Source organism: Culex pipiens, chromosome 2, assembly GCF_016801865.2.
Source record: "Culex pipiens pallens isolate TS chromosome 2, TS_CPP_V2, whole genome shotgun sequence".
NCBI lineage: Eukaryota > Metazoa > Arthropoda > Insecta > Diptera > Culicidae > Culex > Culex pipiens.
In genome coordinates, this window is record NC_068938.1 from 38437597 (window position 1) to 38458360 (window position 20764).

Consider the following 20764-nt stretch of genomic DNA (forward strand, 5'->3'; position numbering starts at 1 on the left):
TCGTCGTTTGTTTTGATGATTTTGCGTGATGCGAAGCGAACAGCTGACTGTCAAAACAGAACAAGAGAGAGAGACAGAGAGACTGGAGTGCACATGTGTTGGTGAGCGAACTCTCTCGCGTGAGAGAGAAGGGAATCGGATTCGTGTGGTGATTACACCGTAATAGGGTTGGTTCCATGACTTGGGCAATAAAAAAATCTTCATTGTGCTTTGAAAACAAACCTCATCGTTGCAATGCAATCTGAACACAATTTTAGGAACCAATTCTTAAATTTTGCAGATAAATAAAGTGTTTCCTTGCATTCCGGGTTTGAAGGGTAGAGCTACCGTGGCCGTGAGGTTATGGGGTTCGCCTTGTAAGCGGAAGGTCCTATCCTATCTAGCTCAACAAAATCAAACTGGGAATACTGACCGATAGGTGATGGATTTCGACTAGTGGCGTGCTGGGTTTCCAATCCAGCGTTCGTGAGTTCGATTCTCGTACCGGGATGATGAAGTTTTAAGGTCACAAATGTGACCACTGTCCGGCGATTTCCGAAGACACTCAAAACTCATCTTAAGGTAGGTCATCAATAAAACAACAAACCTAGTTCAAATTTGCGATTATTTTCGCCGAAACCTGCTTTATTCACAATTATTGTCAAATTTTACAACGCTTTGCGTTAGTTTATTCCTAATTTCTACAAAAACATAAATCTTACTCTTCTATAAATGCAACACGTTTCCTCGTCATTAAATGCAACACTGGTTCTGGCAAAATCCCCCAAGTCCATAACGATTTAGTTCGTCTCAAACGCCACCAAAACGGCACCTTTTTTCACGTTCGACCCCTCGGCGTTCGGAACCGCTTTAACAACACCATCGGTGGCCGCCTTCAGCACGTGCTCCATCTTCATGGCGATCAGCACTGCCAGCGGTGTTCCCGCCTTGACCGAATCGCCCGGCTTCACAAACACCTTGTCCAGCACGCCAGGCATGGGCGCCATTACGCTGCCGGTGGCGGCTCCATCCAGGGCGCCGTCCGCGTTCAGGAACTTGGGTTGAACGAGTTCGGCGCTGGTGAGACCGGACTGTGGGGAGAGAAAAATTGAGTTGGTTAAAGGTCTTGAACTATATTCTGAAAAAGAAAACCTGTAAAACGTTTAAAATTATACTCCATAAACATCTATTTAAATAAACAATTAAATAAACTAGAACAAGTTCGGTGAAGGAGGTATTACAATATGACAAACAAACAATCTCGCGCATTTTTCGTGTTTGACAGTTTGTGATTTTTTTTTGTTTTGATTCTCGTTTTGATTCCTTTGTAAAAAATATCAATCAAGCTTAGAATTGGAAATAAAGCTACAAAATCTTTACAAATGCAAGTTTTCAGAGGGTGAAAATTAAAGATGAAAATTCATCTCATAAATGTTTTGTGTCTAGTCTTATTCTTTTTAACGAAATCGTTACAGCAATTTTAATACTCACATCATCATACAGCGCAATCGACCCGTTCTCAATCACCGTGTTGAAGCACGACACGTGCCCGTTGATGTTCGTCTGCAGCACGAATCGATTCTCGTGCGGCTTACGGGTCGCCTTCACCGGCATCCAGCCAGCTCCATCAACACGTACCTCGAATCCCTCCTCGCCGCTCGATTTAACCTCAACCTGTCGCTCCTTCTCGCCAACCTTCAGCCGGAAGCTTCGCGTCGGCGTGTAATTCGGCCGGAAGTTGAGCTCCAGATCGAACGGACTGTTTCGCGCGAGCGATTGACGCCGCGTTGAGGCGTTTTCGTTCAGCACGTACGCCACCGCCATCTGGGCGATCTTCTCCTCGGGGATCGTTTTCACCGGGAAGAGTGTGGCCATGTGCTGATCGATGAATCCGGTGTGCACGTCGGCGGCCTGGAAGTGTCCGTGGCGGGCCAGGTCGATCAGGAAGTTGATGTTAGTTTGCAGACCGGCGATCTGGTAGTTGCGGAGTTGCTCGATGAGGAGTTGGAGGGCGCTGGATCGGTTTTCGCCCCACACGACCAGTTTGGCGATCATCGGGTCGTAGTGGATGGACACTTCGTCGCCCTGGCGGACGCCGGTCTCGACGCGGGTTGTTGCGGAGGGTTCCGGGGTGGACAGATAGTCTAGGGGGCCGGCACCGGGGAGGAAACCTCCGGCGGGATCTTCAGCGTAGATGCGAGCCTCGAAGGCGTGCCCGCGTTTGCGGATTTGTTCTTGGGAGAAGGGCAGGGGTTCACCGGACGCTACCTTGATCTGCCACTCGACGAGGTCGGTTCCGGTGATCATTTCGGTGATGGGATGCTCGACCTGAAGGCGGGTGTTCATTTCCATAAAGTGGAACGAGAGGTCCTCTTTGTCCAAGATGAACTCAACCGTTCCGGCTCCGACGTAGTTGACGGCCTTTGCCGCACGGACGGCGGCTTCTCCGAGTTGAATGCGGAGTTCATCCGACAGTCCGGGTGCCGGAGCTTCTTCGATAATTTTCTGGTGACGGCGCTGGACGGAGCAATCCCGCTCGTACAGATATACTGCGTTTCCAAAGTGATCGGCAAAGACCTGAACCTCAACGTGTCGCGGTGATCGAACGTACCTCTCCAGCAGCATCGAGCTATCTCCGAATGCCTTTTCGGACTCGGTTCGCGCCGATTGCAGTGCCGCCATGAAATCCGCTTCAGTTTCAGCAATCCTCATGCCCTTTCCACCGCCACCACGAACCGCCTTGATCATCAACGGAAAACCGATAATCTTAGCTTCCGCGATCAATCGCTCTTCCGATTGATCCTCCCCGTGGTACCCATTAATAATTGGTACCCCAGCATCACTCATAATGTGCTTCGAAGTGCTCTTGATGCCCATGTCCCGAATCGCACTCGCCGGTGGTCCAATGAAGATCACTCCCTCCCGTTGACACAACTCGGCAAACTCAACGTTCTCCGACAGAAACCCGTACCCCGGGTGGATCGCCTGGCAGCCGGCCCGCTTGGCGACCTCCAAGATCTTCTCACCGCGCAGGTAAGACTGCTGCGAGGCCGGCGGTCCGATGTTGTACGCCTCGTTGGCCATCCGGGTGTGCAGCGAGCGTTCGTCCGCGTCGGAGAACACGGCCACCGTTTGGATGCCCAGCCGGTTGGCGGTGCGCATCACGCGGCACGCGATCTCGCCCCGATTGGCGATCAGCAGCTTGCTGATCTGCTGTTGGGGGACCGACTTTGAGGACGAAGCATACCGGAGGCTGGTGGAGAAGTGTCTGAAATGGGAAAATTCTAATTTAAAAATACCGTTTTTGAGATCAAACACCTTGCGTTTCCAGTTTGCATGCTCCAACATCACAAAACGATGGAGACGCTTGGTTATCTAAGTGATTTTGCATCACTGGCTATCAATAGCCAACTAAATAACAATATCAAATCTGAAGGTCATTTTTGTCACACAATCCATATTTCTGGAGTCTCATTACTGCTAAATAATTCAAAACATTTTCATAAACCAAAAATTGTTTTTTTGTACAAATTTTCCAGTCAGTTTTTTAAACTCTTCATTTGCTACTTCAATGTATGTTTTATAAATTAAGTATCAAATAATCAGACTGAGTGGATTGTCGTTAAAGACAAATTTAGTCACCGTAGAAATTCATCAACTAGAAGTTAACTAAAATAATTATTATATCGACCTTGAACCATTCTAGTATCTATACGTTCACTAGATTCTACGCACAGTCCTCCTTATCATTACATAACAAATCATTTTGCACTTGCTTAAAGTTGATAACACTTTTTTCCTACCTTGCTAATGCGTGCTTTACTTTGAAAAGCATTTTTATCAACTCAAACTAAACAAGTTCCAAAATAATACACCCGTTCTAAATGGAATGTAAATATTGTTGGCGAATCTAGATACAGCCGCCACGCGTTGAAATGATCGTCGCGAAGATCTTGGACTCGCGAGCAAACTTGTTTTTGGCACTGACTGACTGTTACTGGCTGGAACGGGGGCTGGTCACTGTCAAAAGGTGTCAATTCTCACTTATCAGTTGCTGGGGGTAGAGAAACACACATATACGTTGAAGATCTGCGAATGAAGTCCGCAATGGAATGTGTAAGCCAAGTTCAGCAACGGTCACACCGGCGTCGCTTGTATGCGATGTCCGTGATTGAAATCAAATAGACCGTTATTTGAAATTCCTCCAACTCACACAGCAGCTACCCCAACCCCTTTTCGATTTGCATGGAACTTTGTACCAAGGGGGTAATTTTGGTCCCGATAATTCCAAATCTTAGGTCCTTTTTTCGATATCTCGTGACGGAGGGGCGGTACGACCCCATTTATATTTCAACATTCGAAAAAAAGACGTGTTTTCAATTATTCGTGGCCTGAAATTATGATGGTATGGAAAATTTGTGTCTTAAGGATTTTTATTTAAAATTAGCCCCATTTGGCTTACATAAAATTTCAAAAAACTTAAATACTTTTTATCGGAACATCAGTGTACACCTCAAATTTTTAGACTTCTTTTGCTGCTTTTAACACAATTTTCAAGACCTGATTAAAGTTAAATGACATATTTTCTGTTTTCTTGAAAAGAAGTTAAATTATAATGTTACTATTAACTGAATTTTAACTCAAACATGATGACTAGTTCTTGTAATTGTAATAGTAATTGTAATTTATTTGGTAACGATATCCTGTTAGTTTTCACTATGATTATAAACGCAGGGGAATGCACTTTAAATTATTTTCAGCTAATTATAGGCCTTTAAAAAGTTTTTCATGCAAATCATACAACTCGATGAATACCATGGCATTACCTATTACTTGCTTGTATTGGTCAAACGACTTACGATCGAGTACAAAACTGAAGGTCGAAGGGGCAACAGTACTAAAGTGTTTCCCCTTTATTTTCTATAGTTATTTTAATGCCTACTGTTCAAAGAGCAGCATTCATTTCCTCTTGAAAAAAAAAACTCACAGGCATAAATTAGAATTCTGAAAAAAAATTAACGTTCAGCCCATGCTTGAAATATTGGAACAGTAAAAGGTTTGTTTAAAACTCACAAATAAAAAAAAAATGTTTAAGTATGGAAAACTAATAATATTAAAATAATATTTGGAAGACTTCTTGAAAAATCTCTTGATTTTTGATAGCATGGTCAAACTTGAACGAATTCCAAATAGATAAAAGGGTGTGTAAAAAAATTAAACTCACAAAACTAATAAAGTTTTTTAAATGAAAAAATCTCAAAAATAATTTTAAAGTCAAACTATTTCTCAAAAACTTTTTTCAAGAACTGCTAATGTTTAAAAATGTAAAAAACTATTAAAACATTTCCAGCAAAAAAAAAATAGGAATAGGATTTTTAAATAATAATAAAAAACCCACAAATATTTTTCGAAAATTATGATATTTTCGAAAGAATCGAAAAACTCGCAAATGTTTGCAAGTAACCCTGATCGCATAAATGTCCCATATGCATTTTCATCGTTTCTGAGTTATTGATGCAGTTTTGTTCAAAATCGTGCGATCTTTCAGAAAAAAAACTATAACATCCAGTACTTTGTTCTAGAAATTCTAGAATTCTAGAAATCAGGACGAAATCCAGTTTTTTTTTCTGAAAACTTAACACGTAGCCTTATGTGTGGGACAAAATTGCCTTGCGTTTTTCTCAGCTTGCTGTTTTTTGCATATTGAACATTTACGCGAACATGGGCAGCACATCACTATTTAGAATAGATAAAAATGTTTGAAGAAAAATAAAATAAATATCTCAAAACATTTTAAACACATGTTTTGAGATTCATTTTTTTTCTTCTGAATCTATTTAAAAATTTCTTATTTTTGGAATAATGAAAAAAACTGTGTAAATAATTATAAATAAAAAGGGTTGTTTGAAGGTTGGAAAGTCACACCAAATATATTTTAGAAATAAGATTTTATCTCCTTTCAGATGTTCAATGATGACGATTTTTTTCATTTTTTCATCTAAAAGATTGAAAATTTATGATTTACCCGTTCTAAATGGTTAGTAGGGAAATCTGATTTTCATGTAACAACTTTTTTATATTTATGCAAGAAAGGTGATTTAAGGCATTTAAAGATAAATTTGAGAGCCAAATTGACTTTTTTTTTAATTAAGCGGACAAAGATAATAGAAACTAGATAATAGATAATATGTTTAGAAATTTTGAGTTCAAATATTTATAATTCAAATTTGTTAATATGTTATCAAAACATTTTTATTCTTATGTTTTATGTCTTTATTTACTTCCAAAATAAAACATTTTTATAATCGCTTTATTTCATTGTGAGATAAAAATTAAGGTTGCGAAATTTTGTTTAGAAAAATTGATCAATTTCTAGGAACATTTACAATTTTTCAATGTTTCTATTTTAACTCGTGGTTTAGAACCAGATTTTATCATTAATAATTTTTACATCGTAAACCATGTAATTCTTCTTGAAATACCCATGCATTTTCCAGTGAAATTGTTTTGTGTGGTCAAAACAACCAAAACAGTTCTCATTATCGGACAATCTCCCCTACGCCCATCGTTTAGTCGCCCGCATACGTTGGACGTTAGTGCATTTGATTTTCGACACACACTCTCATTCATTCGTTCGGTGACTATCGCCGTGGACAGCAGTTCTACCGTAATCGTCGTCGTCGCCGTTCGTGCTGAATCGAAAGTCAATTCCGTTCAATTGCCTAGTGATCGTGCTGGAAAGAACTGTGTTGGAGATACTTGACACTGTTAAGTAACTCTCGCGGTCGTTAAACCTTGAAAAACTTCTAAGTTGAAGCTAGAAAATGTCGGATAATAATTTCAAAAGTTTGGAGGACACGTTGGATAAGTACATTCCACCGGAAGAACTGCGAGAGGTTAAGCGGATTTTGTACGGACGAGCTGAAGAGTGAGTTTCGATTTTCTGAATAATTCCTTGTTAAGTAGATTTTAAGCTAGTACTATGTAAGCTTAACTCAATCAGACAATCGCTATCAGTGCCCACAGAGGTTGCTTATCTCCGTCGTCGCCTTCGTAGTCTAGGTTGCAGGTGATAATTTTGAATAATTCGGGTGCAACATAATATTTGAACAGAGTTATCAAGCCAGAGGGGACAGGTACTTGGCATCATATCGCACACATGAATTGTCGTTGTTGGTCGTTGGAAAGATAAAGATGGTGCTAGGAATTAGCGTTTATCACTCGCTTCACAGAGTTTGTTTGTCGGACTTTGGGAGGAAAAGTTTGTCTTTTTCATTTTTTTGATTTATTTTTGGGTGGTGGAGGAACATTTTTCGGATTTTTTTCGGTCGCTTGCTGGTAAAAAAAGCGATGAAAACAAAATAAATACAGCGAGTTTATGGCGTCACATGAGTGTGAGGGTGTGCATTGTACGTAACCGGCCGGTTGGCTAAAAATAATTTATTGCTTTATTGATGTTTTTTTTTTCGAAAACTGATGATTGGCATTTTTTTTAGAAACGGTTTGTATTGAAGAACAAGTACACCTAGTAGCAGTGATGAGATCAACAAAAACTAAGATCTAATCATTTTTTTTTTCAAAGTTGGAAGGAAATTGACGAGGTTTTCAAACTTTTTTTATACACAGTCCAGACACGATTATCCGAAGTTTCGATTATCCAAAGAGACTTCGCATAATCGAAAAAAAATCGTGTTTTTTTATTTTCTTATTTTTAACATCAAATTCGAGTTCTTCGACCCCATTTTAGTTTAAATTTAACAGTCGATTCGTTTTAAATTACAAAATGCCTTTTTTCAATATTTTGTCACCGCCATTTTGGCCGCCATATTTGATTTAAAAATTCTAAATCACTTTAGTGTAGCTTTGGGCCATACTTAATCTCGACAATCATAAATAAGACAGCGAAAAAATAATTTTTTTTTCGTGATTCGATTATCCGAAAATTCGATTATTCGAAGTGAAATTTTTCCGAGGCCTTCGGATAATCGAGTCTGGACTGTATTTCTCTTTTTATTGATATACAGCTAAATCTGAATGATGAGAATTGCTGTAAATATGTATCTGAAAAAAATAAATAAAATCAGATTTTTTTAAATAAAACTAGCCAAATGGTTGTTGTTATCCATGATTCTATGACAATTTCCGGAATTCCATTTCCCGGAATGGACATTTTCCGGAATGGACATTATCCGGAATGGTCGTTTTCCGGAATGGACGTTATCCGGAATGGACATTATCCGGAATGGACGTTATCCGGAATGAAATTTCCCGGAATGGACGTTTCCCGGAATGGACATTTCCTGGAAAAATGAGTTTTTTTTTATATTACCGTAAAACGGGGTGACTTTGATGGCCGGGGTGACTTTTATAGGTTTGCGATTTTTCCGCAAAATGAAGAGTATAATTAAAATACGTACGGAATGGTTTAGAATCATACTGACTGTGGTAGAGAAGTGTTCAAAGTACCTCAAAAAGAACTTTTCATAAAATTTTGAAATGTTTAAAAAGTTAGTTAACTATAGTTAAGACAATGTTGATGAAAGCCATTATTTTAAACTTCTAAAAGTGTCATAATTTTCTCAATGAACATGATTTTGAATCGGAAAACGGAATGCATTTTCGGATTCTTTGGACAATTTTCCACTAGGAGAAGGTTGAATAAGTTTGTAAATAATAAATAATATGTGTTTTTGAAACACAATTAAAAAAAATCTCCAAATTTATAGGCAATTTTAGTTGAACAAATTTCATGTCAAATGTGAAAACTTGTGATTCGTGCTTCGAATTCAGTATAAAATGCAATATAAATCGATAATTTTATAAATAAAACTAGTTTTAACAAATTTCCGGCAAAATTCCAACATTTTAACAATTTTACCTAAAATTTATATGTATTTTGTTAAAAAGCTTATAAACTTAGTTAACTAAATATAAACATTGATTTTTTTTTCTTAATAACTATATAAGCTACTTTAGTGATAGTATATTTAACGTAGAAATAAAGTTTGAACATCTTAAAATTGATTTTAACAAGAATAACTATGACTATCAAAGTCACCCCGGAATTTAAAATGAACATTTTTAACGTAACTATTTTTCTAAACACTATTGAACAAACTTTTTTTCCAAAATAGTGCATGGACCTTGTGTGGCCTACCCCAGTACATGTTTTAAAAATAATAATCTTGAGAAAAACCTTACCTGTTGGAAAATATTCCAAAAACAAACTGAAATCCTATCAAAGTCAACCCGGTTTACGGTACCTGATTTTACAATAGATGGAATCTTGCCTACTCGCTTACTTGTGGTTAAGAATTATTAAGTTTGTACCCCGTTGGTTTGGCCTAGTCATATTTAAGGAACTTGATATTTTGACAACAATATTGAATATAATATATATGAATGATATAAAAGAAAGTGAAATGTTCGCTGACACATGGCACGAGAAAATGATCATCTGATTCAGTTACGTTTTTTTTTTATTATTTATTATTTGTTGTATTTTTGATCCTCGGTCCTAACCTGGTCGTAGCACCTAAAAGGACCTAATAAAAATAAGTTGTGAAGAAAAAAAAAAAAAAGTGAAATGTTCGGACACGAACAATAGAAGCAAACGTTGACTATTGAACCAATACTTTATTACCCACCACGAGATGTAACACTGTAGATCGATAGATATTAGACAAACACTAGATGTTTTTAACATTCTTTCAATGTGATGTTATGTAAGAATTTTCTCTTCTTTCGTTAATCAGTTGACTTTTGTGACTAAATTTTACCAAATTTTATGATAAGGCAGAATGTTTATTTTCAAAGAAGGGAAACCCTCTAGAAAATAAAAAGCTTTCAGAAGATCAAAGTAAAATGTGTATTTTCTTGAGGTTTTCCCTTCTTTGAAAGTGAACACTCTTTCATCAATGTGATGGGATTTCGTGTAAGAGATTTCCCTTCTTGTGTTAATCAGTTGACTTTTGTTACTTAATTCTACCAAATTTTATTATAAAGCAGAATGTTTATTTTTAAAGAAGGGAAAATCTCAAGAAAGTACGCATTATGCATTGATTTTCTGAATAGCTTTTTATTTTCTAGAGGTTTTCCCTTCTTTGAAAATAAACATTCTGCCTTATAATAAAATTTTGTAGAATTTAGTCACAAAAGTCAACTGATTAACAAAAGAAGGGAAAATTCTTACATAACATCACATTGAAAGAATGTTTGTCTAATAGCTGTCGTTCTACTTTGTTACATCTCGTGGTGGGTAATAAAGTACTGGTTCAATAGTCAACGCTTGCTTCTATTGTTCGTGTCCGAACATTTCACTTTCTTTTTTATCATTCATGTATTTATCATTCGTATTGTTGTCAACATTTCGAGTTCCTTAAATGTGACTAGATCAAACCAATTCATTGTCACATCAGATAATATAAAAAAAAAACTAATTTTTCCGAGAAATGTCCATTCCGGGAAACGTCCATTCCGGGAAATTTCATTCCGGATAACGTCCATTCCGGATAATGTCCATTCCGGATAACGTCCATTCCGGATAACGCCCATTCCGGAAAACGTCCATTCCGGATAATGTCCATTCCGGGAAATGGAATTCCGGAAATTGTCATAGAATCGTTATCCATCTTTTGCATACATTTAGAATTTGTTGATATTTCAAATTTTTATCCAATGAATGTTAAAATGTAAAAAAAAATGTTATCCTGAAATTTACTGTTGTTATTGTTTGACAGTTTTGTTGGCTGTTGTTTGATTTTAATGATCTTTAGTTCTATCAAAAGGCAACGTTTTAACAAAAAAAGTAGAACATTATTAAATCAACAACAGTTACTGTGAGTTTCATAAAGTATAAATATTTTTATCTTTGATTCCAATATTTAGAGTAAGAAATGTTTATGCAATAGAATTTAATTCTTAACTTGCTATGGAATAGAACTTAATTCTTAACTTGCTAAAGATATGAGAAACTTCCTGAAATACATTTATAACATATTAATATAATAATTTCAAGATTTCACTAAATTTCAATTCTTGAAAATCACTTAGATAATTGCTAGGAAGCTATTCCATTTCTTTATAAATCAATATCATAAATCATCGATGATTCCCAGAGTCAAATTATTCTATGAATTTTTGATTTTGAGGTTTTTTAAGTTTATTGATCTATTGAAGTTATTCTGGATAATCGAAAATGGATGTCTTAATGATTTTTGTTGTTGTTCAGTTCTCGGGTGAGTTTTCAAAAAGCCGTAAGAGCCACCGTGACCTCTGACACTAATTTGCGTTTTTCTCGAAAATGAAACAGAATTTCATTTTTTTTTTAGTTTGGGGCACTTGAAGGACGTGTAGATTAACAAACTCGAGCATTTTTGATGTTGGTTTTTCGTAAGTAGGTCGAATACCAATGCAAAAAGGACTTTGTTTACCAATGGCTCTTACGGCTTTTTGAAAACTAATCCGAGAGTTAATGTTTTGAACTTGAACTTGGATAATCATCGCTTTACATGACGAAATCCAGTATGCAATCCACTAAAATTGCTTTGTGCTAGCAAAACGAAGTTTAGAATTTAATTAAAAGGGTTTGCTTTATAAAATTGAACAAAAAAATTATACATGCACAATTTATTTGATATTTTTTTTTTAAACTGGTAAACAAAGTAATAAATAACGTTAAATTTGTATCCTAAATCAGTCTATTTTTAAATTTTATTCACGACAAATTTCTCCAGCAACCCAATCACCTTCTCGTCGGAAGCCACCTCGCTGGCGAAGGAGGTCGGCGTTGATCTGCGCGGCTACACGTTCACCGCCCGCAAGGAAGACCTCCGTCGGCCACGGATCGTGCGCGTCGGCGCCATCCAGAACACGGTGGACATCCCCACCACGGCTCCGATCCACGTCCAGCGCGATGCGCTGCACGAGAAGGTGTCCAACATCCTGCGGGTGGCGGCCTCGGCCGGCGTCAACATCATCTGCTTCCAGGAAGCGTGGAGTGAGTTACTTACGGTCTTAACATTTTGAAATAACTAATGTTTGATGATTTTCCTCTTAGCTATGCCATTTGCTTTCTGTACCCGCGAAAAGTTCCCCTGGTGTGAGTTTGCCGAGGACGCCGAACATGGTCCGACGACGAAGCTCATGAAGGAACTGGCCAAGCAGTACAACATGGTGATCGTGTCGCCCATCCTGGAGCGGGACTCGAACCACAACGACACCATCTGGAACACGGCCGTTGTAATCTCGAACAACGGGAATTACATCGGGAAGCACCGCAAGAATCACATTCCGAGGGTGGGAGATTTCAACGAGTCGACGTACTACTTCGAGGGGGACACCGGACATCCGGTGTTTGAGACGCAGTTTGGCAAGATCGCGATCAATATCTGCTACGGACGGCACCATCCGCAGAACTGGATGATGTTCGGGCTGAACGGAGCGGAGATTGTGTTCAACCCGTCGGCGACGGTGAGTGTACAAAAACCTAGTAATTTTATAGCAATTCTTCAATCACTGTGCCCATTTCCAGATCGGCGCCCTCAGCGAACCCCTGTGGGGCATCGAGGCCCGCAACGCGGCCATCGCCAACGGGTACTTCACGGTGGCGATCAACCGCGTCGGCACCGAAGTCTTCCCGAACGAGTTCACCTCGGCGAACGGGCAGCCGGCGCACAAGGACTTTGGCCCGTTCTACGGCTCCTCGTACATTGCCGCCCCGGACGGTTCCCGCACGCCGGCCCTGTCCCGCGACAAAGACGGCCTGCTGGTGGCCGAGCTGGACCTGAACCTGTGCCGCCAGGTGAAGGACTTTTGGGGCTTCCAGATGACCCAGCGGCTGCCGCTGTACGCCGAGAGTCTGGCCAAGGTCACCAAGCCGGACTACAAACCGCAGATCATCAGGGAGAATTAATGAGGCGGGTCGTGATTGTTTTTTTTTTTTCAAAGAATGTGTTTTTTTATTCAATGAACCATTACTGTTTCTTTTTAAATGTAGCCTTGTTTTTGTTCTTCTTTTTAGTTGGTGTAAAATTTACATTTTCCTCGATTTTGTCAACGGAGTCGAAAAAAGTGTGTGTGTGATTCAATTTTGTCTTCTGAACGCGCGATCGCTGTTTTCACTAAAAACTAATCAACAAACAACATATTTTTTATCATTTTTGTAGCTTTTCTTCCGTGTGTGGTTGTGATTATTCACAGATGACCCTCTCTCTATCTCTCTGTCCCTAAGTTGCAGCTCGCTAGTTGTATGGCATTTGTTTTCCCCCGGTTTTTTTCTCGAGTGACTTCAAGCTGGTTCGGATCTTGCCTTGGGTTGATTTCTTCTCTAAATGTAAATATAGGTTTATGTACTTTTAATATACTTGTGTACGACGTAGGTAAGTTTGTCAATTCAGAAAGCGGAGAACATCAATAGTAATGGTTTCTTGTTTTGTATCAGGAAAGTCATGGTAAGTTTTGTTGAGTGTCTAGTTTTGCTGCGCAGACCCAATTGTAAGATTGGTCAACTTAGAAAGTTACATTACGATACATAAACACACTCTGCTTTTGCATCAAACTGGGAAACGTTCGTTACTTAAATTTCTTCTATAACTTAGCCATGTCTCCATTTCCGGCTTTTATTTTTGTATAGGATTTCTCGATAATATTGTCTCTAGCATGTCCCTATGAGTTTGCTGCTGGCGTGCTGGCTACAAGCGCCCAAATTCCTTCTTTGTGTTGTTGCTTTTCCTCCGATTTTTCGCGCGGTTTTTTTTTGTTCTGTTTCTCTTATTTTAGAATGTAAAGTGAATAAAGTTTGTGTTTTTTTTCTGTTATCATGAAAGAGAATAGTTTCCTATCTGATATCTGCTCTACGAGAAGATTTATGGTGATTTTTTGTGGTCATCGCTGCGCGATTCCGGTTACGTTATCGTCAACTTTGCTGATAATCCGAATAAAAATTGATATTTTGTAAACAAAATTTAGTAGTCATCCCACATATTCGAAACGGTTTACAGATCGGGCAATGTTTAAAAAATCATAGAAAATCGATAGTTGGGCATAATAATTTGCTTTTACCTTCATGTGAAAGCTTTACTTGTGATCTTTAGATTGACCAATTGTGAATTTTTACGTTTTATATCACTTTTTCAAAGAACAACATTGCCCCTTGAAATCCACAAATTCGGAACACCTTTTTCTCACGGATGTAAACAAACTTTGATTCTGGCTGGACCTTGAAAAATCTGGCATTCCCAGATTTATCTGGCAACCTGGCAACCCTGGTTGAATGGCACAGCAGTGCCAACATGAATGTTGAAATGCGTATGACAGCAGCACAATCTTTGAACGCTTTGTTCGTGGTTCCCATTTTCATGAACGCTTGTTCACGATTTTGGGAACTCTTTTTGCTCCGTGTAGAGGAAACCGGAAAATGATAAGGACAATAGATCCTTCACAAAACTTTTGAAGACATGCCTCTCCGTGCAGAATTTAGAGCACCCATTCACAGCAAAAATAGTAGTAATCCAGCTGCGTGTAAATGGCCCGGGTTTAAAATAAATTTTGCATTATTTTATGAAATGCTATGTAATTTTACATCCTGAAATATGTAGCCCATCAGTATGGGAAACCTACTTGAACGAAATGTCAAGCTCATATATGCGCTTAGGCCGAACGGGCTAAGGCGCCAGTCCTTACTGCTGGCGCTGGGTTTGAGTCCCATCGGTTGCAACTTTTTTTTTGTGTTAAAAAAAAATGGTAATCTTTTTTCGAAGAAGGTGATGGGCATGCTTTTGCATGCGATTTTACCATCGGATTTTTTGTGCTGTGTTGGCAGGAGAGTTACTGGGCCAAAATAATTAGACTCGTATTTTTTTGTTTCGTGATGGCTAATAACTAAAATGAGGTGGTTCAAAAAATGGCATTTATTTAAGATTTTTGCAAAAATCTAATTTAAAAAAAATCATATCTCATTTTGACATCTCCGGAACGGCTGAACCAATTTTACCTGGATACTAAAATTTACGTAATTTCAATAGGCAACTTTTGATATCCAAAAAGTCTAGGTCATCGCTCGAATTTTCAAGTCAAGTCTAAGTGAAAAAAGATGATTTTTTCCGTTTTCGCCAGTTTTCTTTTCAATCATATCTCAAAATCCTGTTAATGGATATTCGAAATTAATTGATAATTTGCTACTTTTTGGACCACCCTATTTCGCAAAGAAGCACCCTTACTGCAAAACAACAAATGCGAGTGTAGCAGGGTGACCACTCAAATCCCATGTTCAAATTCCCGACTTATTCCCCACTTTTTCAAATCCTCGAATAGAAGGCATTTATTATCTAAAGAATGATTCCAATATTTAAACCAAAAACTCTTTATAAAAAATATTAATCAGCAAACAACATATCTAAATAAACATTTTAAAAATCAAACAACAAAGGTACAGTTAATATTTTTTTCAAAGAATTTTAAAATATCTAGGAATTTGTTTAATAAAAATGGTTTTGCCAAGTTACTTTTTTAATTTTGTAAATTTTGATATTTAATATTTTGAGTATTGTTTTATCAAGTATTTTTTTTTCAATGAAACATTACTTTAATTTATTTTCAAATCGTATTTTTTCATTCAGAACTATTTTTTTTTAAATTTTATTCGATATTTAAGTTGCAATGTGATAAAATCAAACACAATTATTAGCCTAAGCATTATGCTGGTAATAACCGTTGAAAATAAGCTCCATTTTCATTTATATTTTTCATAATGTTTGTATTTGTTTAATGATAGATGATACCATTGTTTGATAAACTTATAGTCAAACATAAATGTGTGGCAAATGCATGTCATCAAAATCATCCAATATTTATTAGAAATGTTTGAGTCTTGAATAGTCTTTTCATTCTCAAATAGATTGAAATAGTGAAAGGAACCTTAAATTTATAGTTAGTTGCTAAAGACAAATTGGGTGAAACTAATTTTAAAATTGAACAAAATATTACAAAATTATTCAAGAGCTGGAAAATTATTTTCAAATAAGAATGCTTAAAATTCCTGACTTTTTCCGACATTTCGACAAACAATTACATATTTCCGACTTTTTCCCGTTATTTTGCGGATTTTTGGCGAATTCCCGACTTTTTTACGATTATTCCAATTTCTCGACTTCATTTGACACCCTGGTGTTATTATTTGGATCTCCCGTGCCAAATTTAAATCAATTCGGAGCAATCTTGATCTGAATCCTGTTGGTTAGACGTGGAATTGGTGATATAAGAAATGCTACATGAAATTTCATGTAATAATCACACGCCCAAACATGAAGATTGTACATTTGATGGTTGAATATTACCAAATTTATGTAAAAAACTGCAATTATGCATAAAAAGATTCCAATTTACATATATTTTTCTTCTGTGGATCAAACAGTTTAACTTATTACTATTTAAATCTCAAATTTGATCATTGACCATTGACGATAACGATCCCTTCATCGATTGCAGCGATGCCAAAATCCTCACTAGAAATCAGTTTTATTTGCTCTATCTTCAATTACTGTTGGGAAAGACAATTTTTAGTTTGCTCACTTACGGTTTCAATTGTTTTGTCTGGCTTTCACTATTAATGGCTCTCGGGGTAACGATACAATTTACGTAAGAATATGGATGCAATTTGTTTGGTTTACCATTTTTGTTAAATTTGTCGGAAAATATACAGCTCTGTCTTCCTGTGGCTTCTTTCTTCAAGGGTAATTTATTTGTTTTTTTTTTTTTGTAAGGATTGTTGTATTGTTTTGTTTTTCAAGTAACGCAAGTTCAACTAGTTCGCTACATTTTTTTCGGTGAAATTTACAGTGAATCTATGTGGAGTTTAGTTTCTAGCAAGCATCACTTACAGATCGTGTTTTTCTTTGTAGTATAACTATGTAAAGAGAGTTGACTGATTCAGGTTAGATTTTTGCATTAGGAATTGTATGTTTCGCTTTGTATCTAACTAGAGCTGAAATTGCACAATAAATTTTCAAGAAATAAGAGTTGAATTTGGTGAAAATAAGACGAAACGCTGAGAACGCAAAACTGGTGTAGGTTTCATGTTTTTGTTTCTGAGTGATTATTATTACTAAACTTACTCTGAATTGAAGGGCAGTGAACGTATCCATTATTCTTGTTTTATTTAACCTACATAAATTAATCCTACGCCGAAAGATTCGATTCCTACGGCAACTATTACAAATTTTGTTAGTCTTGAAATTGAAATTTAACTCAAATAACTTGCAACAACTTTTAGTCACAAACGATTACATTCACTAAGACGGACGTTTGATTCTTCAAGGGAGTTTCAACGAAAACAAAATTAACTAAAACTTTACTCAACTAAGCTGCTACTTGTTCATGAATCATTTTATTTGTCTAAATTTTTTGCACCGATTCTGCCAAGACCGCGCGATTCAAACACTCACATTTTAACCAGCGAATTTTCTTCCAATTCAATAAACTTTCTGATAACAACGAATTAAACAAAACTAAACACATTTTTACACAATTTTCAAAAGTCCCGTCCAGCTCACGATGGCGCATTTACGGAACAATTTGCCACCATCGAAAGTGGTGGCGGCGGCGAAGAAGAAGAGTTAGAAGAAACGGTTGTTGTCGTAGTTGTTGGTGGTGGGGGCGTTTTGGCGGCGGCGGCTTTGGCAGAACAGATGTGCCTTCATTGCACCCAACTGGTCGGGGCCCACAGTGGTTCCGACTCGGACTTGGCGGCCAGCTCGACGAGCTTCTCGAACGCCTCCGTCAGGTCGCCGTTCAGGATTTCGTCGTCGCAAAAGTGCCCGTACAGGAAGTTGATCCGCTCGTCCGACTTGATCATCTCCTGGAACTCGTCGTCCTGGGGGAAGGAAAGAGAGGAGTTTGATTCCATTTTTAAACCGAAAAACGCGTAAATTTTCCAAATAAAACTCACCGTGAATCCCCTCGAATTCGTCTCATCGAACGTCGACTTGGCCCGGGCCTTGGTGCGCGTCTGCTTCAGACTCTCGAACGTGGGCGGGGGCCGGATGTGCACGATGTACGGCTTCAGCTGGGCCGTCCTCAACGTCTTGAGCGCCTGATAGTGTGGACTCAGCACGCACACGCAGCCGGCGTTCACGATGCTCTTGACACTTTCACCGGACGTCCCGTACAGATGGCCCTTGTACTCGCCGTACTCGATGAACTTGCCGGCGGCAATGTCCGCTTCCATCTTTTCACGCGTCACAAACAGATACTCCCGGCCGGCCACCTCTCCGGGGCGCATCGAACGCGTCGTATCTAAGTTAAAATAGCGAAAATTCAAATTCATTAACTCAAAACAAGCATTTTTCTTGATTTCACTCACATGGCACTGGACTCTTGTACTTCTCCGGGTCGCGCGCCACCAGCCGGCGCTTCAGCTCGTTCCGTCCGATGCCGGGCGCCCCGATCAGCACGATCGGTCGGAACACGCCGGGCCGGGGGTACAGCTTGGCCACCTCCTCGTACGTGGCGATCAGCTCCCGGTCAAAGTCGTCGTTTTCCGCTGTGTCGTACATAATCTTTTTAGTCTTCGGCCCTCGGCACGGATTGGCCGGGTTCGGCGAACCCGGGGGTGTGGCACAGATGGACGCACATGAACCTTCTACGCGGGAAATGGCAGACACACACACACGGAATGGGCAAGCACATGATGATAGGTGTGGATTGATTTTGGTGTTAGAAATGAGACAGAAAGGTTGTGAGTTTGGTTAGAATTGGCCAATTGTTAGAATTGATGAGGAGATCTAACAGGTGAGTTGAGGTCATGGTGACTCACTTTTAGCTTCACCGTTTGGTTCCTTCGCGGTGCGTTCGTGCAGGATGCGACGCTCCTGTAGGGCACGGCTTGGAATCAGACCCGCTCGGGTGGTCTTTTCGCCCTCCTTACGGGCCTGCCACCAGTAGGAATCATCCTAGAGAGAGGTGTAAAACAAGTCAGGTTATTTATAAACTCGATTGATCAAATAAACCAAAAACTCTATTTCTCAAATATCGGCTAGTTGGACTTATGAACGATTGATATTTATGTATTTTGCTTGAAAAAATATCAGACTATCAATTAATCGTGATGATGAGACAAAAAAAATCATTGTTTTATTCGGCTATTTTGAATGTAATTATTTAAAACTTTTTTACGACTACTGTTGCCAAATAAATGTTCAAAAATCCTTGAATCTATAATCATCCTAAGATCAAGTAGTCAAAATATAAAGTAATTGCCTCGCTGAAACGCGGTCATTCTCCGAACCAAAAGGGGTTTGCATGTGTTCTTCTCGAGTCGACAATATTTCACGAAAAAAAAAATCTTGAAAAAGTGATGATCTAGACCATTTTTGACCAGTTTTTTTGTTGTAATTTTTAAACTCAATCGTGTGCCTATAAAAATTAAAAAAAAAGTAATTCCTTATGCTACACGAAAAAAGTGATTGAGGTATCATGAATTTCATGACATGAATTCGTGAACATCTGATTTTAAGATTTCATGAGATCTTTAATGAATTCATGAAATAAGTTCAATTAAACTTTCAAGAATTCGTGAAGAATATTAATAATTTTTCGAATTTTCATGCATATTGAAACTCTACGTCATAAATTTTTTTTTCGTCAATTTGTGATGATCAACAACAATCGTAAACGTGAATTAAATTCAAGATGTCATGAATTTGTTTCATGTCATAATGAAATTTATTAATGATCTGTGTTTTTGAAATTATGAAATTTTATTTACGCTTTGAAAGTGAATCATTAAAAATATTTAAGAATTTCATGCATGAATTCAAAGTAAAAATTTATGATTTCATGCGTTTTATTCATTCACAATTTTCGGAAAACTTTTTCTCCGTTTATTCCATAAAATATGATTAACTAAAAACAACTTCAAAACAATACAAAAAATGGTTCAGAGAGACCGATTGCGTTATGTCGCTCAGTCGCTGAGTCGAAATAGTTTGCGATCGGCTCTTCTCTGAACGTATTCGTGTGTGACTCGGGTCAACGGACGGAGTAGGCAAAGAAATTCACGAAGCATTTGTGTCGCTGGGAGTAAAGTGCCTAATAGAGGAGAAAAGCAATTTGCGACAACATTTTGAGGCTAGGAATTTTGACAGGTATGATTTTCATAAAGTATTCGCCTCCTTTTCTCTCTCACAGAAAACTTGGGAACGAGGTAGCTGTCAAACTAGGCCAAAATGTTAAAGTCACTCACAAAATGAACTTTGAGTGATTTGAGTTCATTTCTGACGTCACGATTTTCTCCTCTATAGAAAGTGGGGACACGAGAAACTGAGAACCCAGCGATTTTCTGTCAAAAAATTGAGTACCTCCAAGATCTTACACATAAGGTGCTTACAATCTCTACTTCGTCCATAGGATTTGTCAAAAAATGAACACCTTCCATTTAAACGCTTGGTAAATTTTGAGTGACCAACTGTGAGTGGCTTTGCATTTTGAGTGCCTTGTCCCCACTTTCTATAAGGCACTTTAGCTGGGAGAAGCGATTGAGCAAGTCGCTGGCAGCGTGAGTGTCGTGTTCGCTCGCGAATGGTTGCGAGCTCCAGTCGGCAAAGATTCGCTCGGCGATGAGTGAGTGATTTCTGATCATTGAACCGACAATCAGGACCCTTGGTTAAAACTAAATTCATACTTGTGTTTAAAAAAAATTAAGTTTAAAAGACAGAGTTGTTTTTAAAACAACAAAACTTTTGCCTTGAATTTGTTATTGTAATTTAAATAATGTAAATAATAATAAATG

General features: G+C 38.2%; 3 protein-coding genes across 6 annotated transcripts in view; 1 reads left to right on the plus strand and 2 right to left on the minus strand.

Moving 5' to 3' along the window:
* Nucleotides 1-587: 587 nt before the first annotated feature.
* Nucleotides 588-3997, minus strand: LOC120425338 (methylcrotonoyl-CoA carboxylase subunit alpha, mitochondrial). Its single transcript, XM_039589830.2, has 3 exons — nt 3783-3997; nt 1471-3247; nt 588-1070 (listed from the first exon to the last, which is right to left on the minus strand). Exons 1-3 carry the CDS (start codon nt 3812-3814, stop codon nt 780-782), a joined length of 2100 nt encoding a protein of 699 aa, XP_039445764.1. The 5' UTR covers nt 3815-3997; the 3' UTR covers nt 588-779.
* A 2601-nt stretch (nt 3998-6598) lies between these two features.
* LOC120425336 (beta-ureidopropionase) lies at nt 6599-13138 on the plus strand. Its single transcript, XM_039589827.2, has 4 exons — nt 6599-6907; nt 11715-11977; nt 12038-12450; nt 12512-13138. Exons 1-4 carry the CDS (start codon nt 6804-6806, stop codon nt 12890-12892), a joined length of 1161 nt encoding a protein of 386 aa, XP_039445761.1. The 5' UTR covers nt 6599-6803; the 3' UTR covers nt 12893-13138.
* A 106-nt stretch (nt 13139-13244) lies between these two features.
* Nucleotides 13245-20764, minus strand: part of LOC120425335 (MAGUK p55 subfamily member 7) — a 47871-nt gene continuing 40351 nt past the window's right edge. For 2 of the 4 annotated variants that reach the window (XM_039589822.2, XM_039589820.2), the window contains 4 exons: nt 18791-18926; nt 18338-18616; nt 17924-18270; nt 13245-17848 (listed from right to left, as the gene is read on the minus strand). In XM_039589822.2, the coding sequence (XP_039445756.1) occupies nt 17672-17848; nt 17924-18270; nt 18338-18616; nt 18791-18926 (939 nt within the window). In that variant the 3' untranslated portion in view covers nt 13245-17671. The remainder of the gene's footprint in view (nt 17849-17923; nt 18271-18337; nt 18617-18790; nt 18927-20764) is intronic. The other 2 variants (XM_039589825.2, XM_039589826.2) reach the window with 1 other exon arrangement.

Coding starts and splice junctions, on each gene's coding strand:
- LOC120425338 (XM_039589830.2), bottom strand. CDS start 3,814: ATGCTTTTCAAAGTAAAGCACGCATTAGCAAG. Junction 3,248..3,782: donor GTAAAGCACGCATTAGCAAG/GTAGGAAAAAAG, acceptor TTCCCATTTCAG/ACACTTCTCCACCAGCCTCC. Junction 1,071..1,470: donor CGATTGCGCTGTATGATGAT/GTGAGTATTAAA, acceptor CTCTCCCCACAG/TCCGGTCTCACCAGCGCCGA.
- LOC120425336 (XM_039589827.2), top strand. CDS start 6,804: ATGTCGGATAATAATTTCAAAAGTTTGGAGGACACGTTGGATAAGTAC. Junction 11,978..12,037: donor CTGCTTCCAGGAAGCGTGGA/GTGAGTTACTTA, acceptor TTTTCCTCTTAG/CTATGCCATTTGCTTTCTGT. Junction 12,451..12,511: donor TGTTCAACCCGTCGGCGACG/GTGAGTGTACAA, acceptor GCCCATTTCCAG/ATCGGCGCCCTCAGCGAACC.